This window comes from Onychostoma macrolepis, chromosome 21 (assembly GCF_012432095.1).
Source record: "Onychostoma macrolepis isolate SWU-2019 chromosome 21, ASM1243209v1, whole genome shotgun sequence".
Lineage (NCBI taxonomy): Eukaryota > Metazoa > Chordata > Actinopteri > Cypriniformes > Cyprinidae > Onychostoma > Onychostoma macrolepis.
The window spans coordinates 30,389,702-30,399,081 of record NC_081175.1 but is presented as its reverse complement, the minus strand read 5'-3'; the positions used below and the strand labels follow the sequence as shown (position 1 = coordinate 30,399,081).

General features: G+C 36.2%; 1 protein-coding gene across 2 annotated transcripts; it reads right to left on the bottom strand.

Annotated features, from left to right (window-relative positions):
- Nucleotides 1-1,446: 1,446 nt before the first annotated feature.
- On the bottom strand, nt 1,447-9,380 carry mlana (melan-A). 2 transcript variants are annotated; one of them, XM_058758159.1, is made up of 5 exons: nt 4,274-9,380; nt 3,161-3,266; nt 2,976-3,072; nt 2,473-2,592; nt 1,447-1,577 (listed from the first exon to the last, which is right to left on the bottom strand). In XM_058758159.1, exons 2-5 carry the CDS (start codon nt 3,250-3,252, stop codon nt 1,509-1,511), a joined length of 378 nt encoding a protein of 125 aa, XP_058614142.1. In that variant the 5' UTR covers nt 3,253-3,266; nt 4,274-9,380; the 3' UTR covers nt 1,447-1,508. The 2 variants fall into 2 exon arrangements, with proteins under 2 accessions (XP_058614142.1, XP_058614141.1); XM_058758158.1 differs by lacking the exon at nt 4,274-9,380 and having other exon boundaries at nt 3,161-3,388.

Sequence of the window (9,380 nt, the reverse complement as noted above, 5' to 3'; positions counted from 1 at the left end):
CTGCGTTAGTGCATTCAGGCATAGGTTGAGTATTATCAGATGTCATCTGATAACAGTTTGGTTTGGTGTTTCATCTATATTCATGAAAATAAACTTGGGATATTTATGACTGAATGAAAACATTGGTGTACTGTGCTTGTCTTTTGAGATCGTTAAACATATTAGATCAGAGATTCCCAAACATTTTGTTGGCTGAATCTGTTTATTTCCTGTGATTTTATGATATAATGTAACAGCACATTACATGGTATATAAAATACAAAAATATTTTTTGTTTTTAGTAAGATCTTTATGGTAACTGTTTTTATTTTCAGATTTTTACATTTTAATTTTATTTTTGCGATTTAATTATTAGCCCCTGCAGTTCCTTCATGAACCCCAGTTTGGGAATCCCTGTGTTAGATGATAAATTATTAAAATTTTATTACATTTTTTTCAGTTGAAATGGTAAAAGAAAACAAATGCAGTATTTTGTTACAGTAATGTTTTATTCTGTTGTATTGAACAGTTTGCACAAAACGGTTCCTGACTGATGCTGTTCACTGCATAAGAAGCTCAGCATCTCTTCATAGGAACTTAGTTTGCCTCGTATAGTTAAGTCTGAGATTTCCAGCGTCAGGTATTTGAAGCTCAACGAATATGCGAATAAGTTTCATTATACTTGTTCTCTTTTACAGTCATACATTTGGAAAAGAACCGCAGACATCTCTGCTGAACAAAACAGTAGAAACCATCACAGAATTTGTAACTTGAACTAGCTTTGGTTTTAATGGAAGCTGTAATGGTTCCTGTGGGTCTCTACTGGTATTTGGTCGCCTTCTATTGGTGGCTTGTTAAAGCCAATAAATTCTAATGGAATATGTCCCAAAGCACACTACAGAAAAACATTTTTTAATGGTTAAAAGTTGATGGTTTGTAGTGGAAACCAAAATTTCTGTGATAGTTTCTATTGATTTTTTTTCAGCAGGGATATGTTTGATAAAGATAAATTATTAAAAGAAAATCATCAGTAACAGAAGACAATACTGTGAACAGAAATAGACTAGAAATCTCTACTGATGCTTCATATTGGAAGACACTCAACTGCATCTGTAACTGAGAACGTCTTACCAGTTCAAGGTGCAAATGACATTTTCTTTTTAAACTCTTTGAACTAAAATAAAAACTTTTTTGGATTAAATGGATGTTAAACTTTATTGACCTCATGTCTGATGAATGACATTGTGTTTAAAAGGCACTGCAGTGTCAGAGATGTTACAGTCCACATGCTTTGGTAGTTGGTCCTGTAGAGTCACGGTCCTGCAGAGTTCAGCTCAATCCTAATTAAAGCACACCTGAGGAATCTAATCAAGGTCTAAGAGTTAATCGAAAGCTACAGGCAGGTGAGATTTAATCAAGGTTGGAGCAAAACTCTGCAGGACTGTGGCTCTGTATATCATTACTTCTGCTGTGTGACCGATCATCCCACAAACATTACAGAAATCCACAGATTTTCCTTAGTTTGTGACTCATGGTGAGTAAGGAGGAGGTGACGGTCCGGAGGCGATCTTCTCGTAGGCCGGAGGAGCGTTAGGAATCTGGACGAGAGGAGAAACACCGATTTAAACCACATCTGATGTGAGTAAACAAACGTGAAAAGTGTACTACATAAAACTAGATAACATTTGCATTGGTTTATTTAGCAGATGCTTTTATCTAAAGTGATGTTCAATTGTGATGGCACATAATTTGATGATTTTGGTTTATTTTTTAATTCTACAGGCTGATGGTATTAATAGTTTTGCAGTATTTCAGTGAATCCTTTGGTCTGTTCATGAGAACAGCAGCTCAACACACACACACACACTCCAGTCGTTTGTAATCCTCACATCACGACTAATGACGCAAACTAAAGCCGTTCTGCCCTGCAGCAGATCACATGCTTGCTTTATCCCCTGTGGAATTCTGGGTAACAAGAGCTTGGTTAAACATGTTCTTTGAAACCAAATGTGGTAGAGAGGGAAAAAAAAAAAACTTCGGTTAATTCATTGTGGATGGGATAAAAAGACTAATAAAAGAAAGTTAAGTGCACATACAGTATATACAATTATTATTACTAGTAAATACAATTTTAAGTAAAAAAATATATATATATATATATATATATATATATAATAAAAATTAATGTTCTGACATTATATTATTGTTTAAGTTTCTTTTTAGGCCAGATTTACTCTGTGATATTTTATCGGTCTAATACTGTTAGTTTTTTGCACCTTTTACAAAAAGCATTTCTGAATGTGTGTGTGTGTGTGTGTGTTTGTCTCTTTAAGCAATCATCTAGTACACCCTAGCAACCGCAAATCATCGCCTTGGCAACTGTTTACAAAACCCTGACGGTGAGTTTCACTATAACATCACTAATCATTGAACTTTTGTGACTGTCAGTATATTTGGACACTGAAGTGTGTGTGTGTGTGTGTGTGTGTATACCGCTGGTTGCAGGTTGCTGAATTCGTTCAAGGCCACTTTGTTCTCCTCTCCGGATCCAGACTCGCTGTACTGACCCGCTCTCATCATCTCTCTCCACGACTGACCGCTGTTTCCCCCGCTCTGAACACACACACACACACACACACACACACAGATGAGAGGTAAGACATCACATGACAAACACATGAGCAAATCCCACAATCATCACAGCTGCAGCTCTGCGAACCCTGACTGAGAAGTACAGCATCTTATTAAAGCGTGCAACTTTTGTTTATTTACATTTACATTCATGCATTTGTCAGATGCATTAATGCAAAGTGGTTTGCATTGCATTTAAGGTATGTATTATCATGCATTTACTGGGAATTGAAACCATGACTTTAGTGTTGCAAGCATCATGATCTCCTACATTAATGCATTTTTTGGTACTTTGCTCTGAATCTCGTTATGAAATCAGCATAACACTGTGATCACCTGACCGCCTCGCAGGTCACATGACTCACCCGGATCATCTTGTATCCGCCCCGTCGGCGGTAATACCAGCAGCCCAGGATGAGCAGCGCTGTGAGGATCACGGCCAGTAAGGCGATTCCTGCGGCCCTGAGTATAAACACAAACACAGAGTTAAGGTGAGGAGTCTGTAGCTTGCTGCAGGTGTTTGATGCTGTCTGAGTGACTCTTCACACACTCTTCAGCTCTGACGAGTCCTGCTCCACGTCTGCTGGAGAAATGAACGCTGAATTCACCTCGAGAACCTGAACCTGATCCACCGTAAGACATGATGATCAAAACACCTGAAAATAACAATAGCAACATTTCGTCACTGAAATATGACAAACTACAGTGATTTACTACAGCACACATTAGCTGTAGTGAGAGATGGATCTATAAATACAAAGGGGAATCTTAGCTCTAAATTCACACCCAATTTAAAATAAAAAAATGTTTTGCTTAAATGAAGTGTGCTTTATTTATATATATATATATATATATATATATATATATATATATATATATATATATATATATATATATAAAATCTTAAATTGACATTATGAAAATTACATTTTTAATAATAATTTCATAACTCTATCATGTAAATAAATTATAAATCAATTATCAAATAATTTCACTGTGAATCCAAAAGAAAAATCTTCAATGCATGAAAATTATGCATGCTTGTAGTAGTATTAATACACAGAATTTTTTAAATTGTGACATTATTGTCATAATTAAATTTTAATTCTGATTATTGAAATATAGTAAGTGTTTACAAACTTGATGCATGTTTTTAAATCTGCATACATTAAAGGCAGTACAATTAATACTACCATGATGTAAACATTTATGCAAATTGAATATTGTTTTTAACATCATAAACAAGAATTTGAGGTGTTAATATCACATTGCAAAAAAACAACACAAATTGATTCTAGATGTATTTGTTTTTCAAAATGTATCTCTTGTTAATTAATCTTTATTTTATTTTATGGTAAATTATAACCTGGACATGTTAAGAGGGTGTTTTTTTATTTTATTTTATTTTTTAAACTCACAAAGAAGTAATTTTTCCAGCTGCAAACTTACATTTTTCATATTTCATAACATAAATCTATTTGATACTCCTCTAATATGATGCTACATTAATGTTAACCAGTATAATCATTCAGTGACGTGGAAAAACAGCCTTAAATTAAATCAAATTCTTAAATGAAATCTTCATGCAGCAGATGCAGTGAAACATCATTTAAAGCCTGTATCTGTTGAGTTAGTGTGTTAGTGGAAGTGCATGAGCTCTTACCTGATTTGTGTAATGTGATTCTGTAGAGCGTCTGCAGTGATTGTGAGCGCTGCTGATGTGTGTGTGATTCAGACTCAAAGCTCTTGAGAAGTTCTCATGACCGTCACGGGTTCAGCTCTCACACTCAGCTATTCACAGTAGTTATCCAGCGTGAAGTCTGCTGACTGCCTTTACCGCGGTAACATACCTCACTTCAGCATCATTCACGTCAGGGATGTTCAGGGGAAACCATTTAACTAGATTACAGAGAAAACTAATGTTTATGCTTGTGTGAAATTAGTTTCTATGATAATTGAACCATGCATGAGTTTTGCTCGGAGTTTATTACTGTGACATGTAAAAATTAATGATTCATTCATTTAAATGCATTAATGTCTTGAGGCTGTAATTGTACAGTTGTAAATGCTGTATGTATGTGATGCAGATCTGCTCTCAGAAGTGCGCCGTGATGCTGACAGTCACCTGTAGAGAGCGACACTTCACTGTATGAATCAGATTCACAGTCAAATAACTTTATAAGTTATGGCTTTGCGTAGCAATTTAGTAACATTAAATATACATATGTGCACATTTAGACACGAATACAAGGTGTTAAAGAAAGATGTATTAAAAATATAATAAGTACTAAAAATATGCAAGAATAGGCTACATCAGCTTGAAGAATACAGTAACCCTTTGAAATCACTACATGTATAGTTTTCACTTATTCAAGTGACTGAAATGGACAGATTGTTTCAAAGTAGCTTTATAGAAAGTGATATTGTTCATTTTTACTGATACTGTTAATGTGTTCATAAGATGATCTTCTCTCAGCTGTTGATCTGCTGTAATACTAATAATGACCTGTAGAGAGCGACATCATAATGAATATATTTTTATTGCCAAAAAACACCCAACAAAGTAGATAAGCACCAGGATGAACATTATATATATATATATATATATATATATATATATAATAAATAAAAACAACAAAGCAAGAATCAAGACAAACAGGTAGCAGATAAAGACATCAAAGAAGAATACACTAAAATAAAAATATTTTGACAGTTTCAGACTGTCCATTTTCTTTTTTTATAATATTCAAAGCTCTGTCATCACTGTATGATGGTAGTTCTCAAACTACGGTTTGCAGAATCTCTCGTTAAAAAAAGAACACGTTTCATATGAAACACGTGTATCGTTTTGAATATTTGATAAAAATGCATCTTTACATTTAATCATTTAGCAGACGCTTTTATCCAAAGCGACGTACAATATGAGAACAATAGAAGCAATCAGACCATCGAGAGTGCAGCAGTATACAAGTGCCATGACAAGTCTCAGTTAGTCCAGCACAGTACACGTAGCTAGGGGTTATTTTTTATTTATTTATTTATTTTTTAAATAGATAGAATAGGTAAGTGTTAGTATTAGTTGGTCAGGTGCTGGCGAAAAAGATGCGTCTTTAGATGATTTTTGAAAATGGCTAAAGACTCAGTTGTTCGAATTGAGATCGGGAGGTCATTCCACCAGCTGGGCACAGTCCAGGAAAAGGTCCGTGAGAGGGATTTGGTACCTCTTTGTGATGGCACCACAAGGTGTCGTTCACTTGCAGAACGCAAGCTTCTGGAGGGTGCATCTTTGCGCATGTGTAAGACTTGTGGTCACATTGGCAGTGCAGGATGTGTACACTAACATTCTCAAGCAATTCTCGATTGTTTCTTGTATGTAAACCTCAATACAATTTTCAGAGCAAAGTGGGTAGAATAAGGTGATTTCAAAACAGTTATTGTTGTCCTTTGCAAGAATTTTTTTTTATTTTTCAAATTGGCCTAATTTGTTTGCATCTGTAATACCAGCACATGCCGTGTTTTTCCCCTTGAATTTCTGCTGGAATCACCAGTGTCTGATCCTGGTGAAGAGGCGAATGCCTCAGAAATATGAATACAGTCATATTTTTCAAATAAATGCAGCCGTTGTGTTTAGAACTGAATCTCCCACTGGTGCCATCAGTTTTCACTGAATTCATCACACTTGTTTGCAGGGACGTGCACAGACATTTTGAGGGGCAGGGGCTCAATTGGAAAAAAGGGCACTTCTCATATTTATGAAAATTTTTTTCTAAACAAAACGTTAAATATTGAGGTGCATCTCAATAAATTAGAATGTCGTGGAAAAGTTAATTTATTTCAGTAATTCAACTCAAATTGTGAAACTCGTGTATTAAATTCAGTGCACACAGACTGAAGTAGTTTAAGTCTTTGGTTCTTTTAATTGCGGTGATTTTGGCTCACATTCAGGGCTGGACTGGTAATCGGAGGAGAAAAAAAGCCGAGAGGAGAGGAGTTGAATCAGTAAAGTGCTTGATAGGGACTCGCAGCGGAGGCAGGCATCTATCCTGTGTGTGCGCGCCATTAGTGCAGAATAGGCAAACACTTTAACAAAACGTAAATTCGTCCACCGCGATTTTTTGGCCAAGTCATGTCAAGTGTGTTCATAGAGGTTTCCATGGGCCAATGCGAATAAATCTAGATTTAAATTCGAAAAGACACGATATTGTCAGACCTGACGGTTTTTTATTAAACACATCAGTTCCAGCATTGCTAACTTGACAGCACAGTTGGTACTTTATCAAAATAAAATACAGTGAGCCAAACATCATCATTACTCCAGTCTTCAGTGTCAAATGATCCTTCAGAAATCATTCTAATATGCTGATTTGCTGCTCAAGAAATATGTATTATTATTAATGGATTCTTTGATTTAATAGAAAGATCCAAAGATCAGCATCTATCTGAAATAAAAAAGCTTTTGTAACATTATACAATACACCATTCAAAAGATTGGAGTCGGTATAATTTTTGTTTTGTTTTTTGGGAAAGAAATTATGGAAATTAATACTTTTATTTAGCAAGGATGCTTTAAATTGATCAAAAATGATGATAAAGGCTTTTGTAATGTTACAAACAAGAGATGTTGGAGTTTTTACTAATTCCTGCTCCATTTCTATTGACTCTGTTGCTCCCCTTAAGCCAAGGAAAGTGAAGAGAAACAACATTACTCAGCCTTGGTTAAATGCTAACACCCGTGCTCTCAGACAGGAGTGTCGTAAGGTAGAGCGAAAATGGAAAAGGGACAAACTCCAAGTCTCATATCAGTGTCTAAGAGCATGCTTAGCTAGTTACCAAAAATCAGGCAAAGAGGCTAAGTCTGAATTCCTTTCTAAACTTATTACTGAAAATGTGAACCGGCCGAGGTTGCTGTTTAAGACTTTTGATTTGGTACTAAATCCCATACCTGCCCCGTCTCTTGATCCGTCTCGGGAGACCTGTGAGAAATTTGTTACATTTTTTGACAATAAAGTACAGGATATCAGAGCTTCTATTAAGCCATCAATATTTGATCCTCCATTGAGCTGTTCACCTACAGAGTTGTTAACCTGTTTTCACCCCATTTCCTCTGTACAGCTAGCTGGTATTGTTTCTAAGGTTAAATTGTCCACCTGTGAGTCTGATGTCATTCCAGCTCGTCTACTTAAGGAAGTGTTTGCAACCTTGAGTCCGGCTGTAACAGCTATCATTAATAACTCTTTAGAAAGTGGAGTTGTACCTGCTAGTTTTAAACATGCTATAGTTCATCCTCTGCTAAAGAAACCTCATCTTGACCATTCTATTTTCAGTAATTTCAGGCCTATTTCCAAATGGCCTTTTATCTCAAAACTGTTAGAGAGAGTTGTCTACAGTCAGTTCTAGACACTTTCCGGGTTTTAGATCACTACACAGCACTGAAACTGCATTGTTGAAAGTCAGCAATGACCTTCTGCAAGTTCTTGACACTGGTTCTTATGCGGTACTTGTTTTGTTAGATCTTAGTGCGGCATTCGACACAATTGATCATAGTATTCTGTTACAGCGGCTGGAAAAGTTGGTGGGTATTCAGGGTGTCGCTCTGCAGTGGTTGGCCTCTTATCTTAAAGATAGAACCTTCTCAGTGAGTATTGGGAAGTTTTCTTCTTCATTGGCTCCTTTGTCATGTGGCGTGCCCCAAGGTTCCATCTTAGGTCCTCTTCTTTTTTCACTATACATGCTTCCTTTGGGTGCCATTTTTAAGAAATATAAGATTTCCTACCACTGTTATGCTGACGATACACAGTTTTATCTTCCAGCAAAAACTGACGGCGGTGGCTCTTTGGCTGTACGATTGTCTTGAGGAGATAAAAGGTTGGATGGCTGATAATTTTATACAGTTAAATGAAAGCAAAAGTGAAATTTTGATTTTAGGTCACTCTAGAACTTCATCCGATTTGAATTTAGGGTCCCTTTCCGCTAGTGTTCAACCCTATGTAAGAAATCTTGGGGTTACATTTGATTCGTTTCTCAACTTTGATAATCAAATTAGTTCAGTGGTAAAGGGCAGCTTTTTCCATCTTAGATCCGTTGCTAAGTTGAAACAGTTGTTGCCTCATAAAGACTTGGAGCCTGTAATACATGCTTTCATAACATCTAGCCTGAACTACTGTAATTTCCTTTATTGTGGACTGCCTCAAACGGCAATTTCTCGTTTACAAATTGTCCAGAATGCTGTAGCGAGGCTTCTTACTGGAACAAGAAAGAAGGATCACATTTCTCCTATCTTAGTATCTTTACAATGGCTTCCTGTAAAGTTCAGAATCGATTTAAAAATAGCTGATTTTGTGTACAAGGCGTTAGCTGGCCTTGCACCAAAATGTATCAGTGACCTTCTGATTGCTTACTCTCCTCAAAGAGCTCTTAGGTCCAGTAATCAGTTTCTCTTAACGGTCCCTCGTTGTCGCTGTAAAACCAAGGGTGGCTGGGCTTTTTCAGCTACCGCCCTGAAACTTTGGAATAGTCTGCCTGTAAATGTGAGACTCGCTTCTTCACTAGCTAGTTTTAAGTCTGCTCTCAAATCTTATTTGTTCTCCCTGGCTTTTGAATAATGCCTGCTTAAGGCTCTCTTGCCAATTTGGCTTAGATTCTGTTTTATGTTTTTAATTTTCATATGATGTTTTTATTTTTTTTATTTTATATACTGTATTTGCTGTATTGTATTTGTATCTGTTGTACAGCACTTTGGTGCAACTGTTGCTTTTAAACGTGCTATAGAA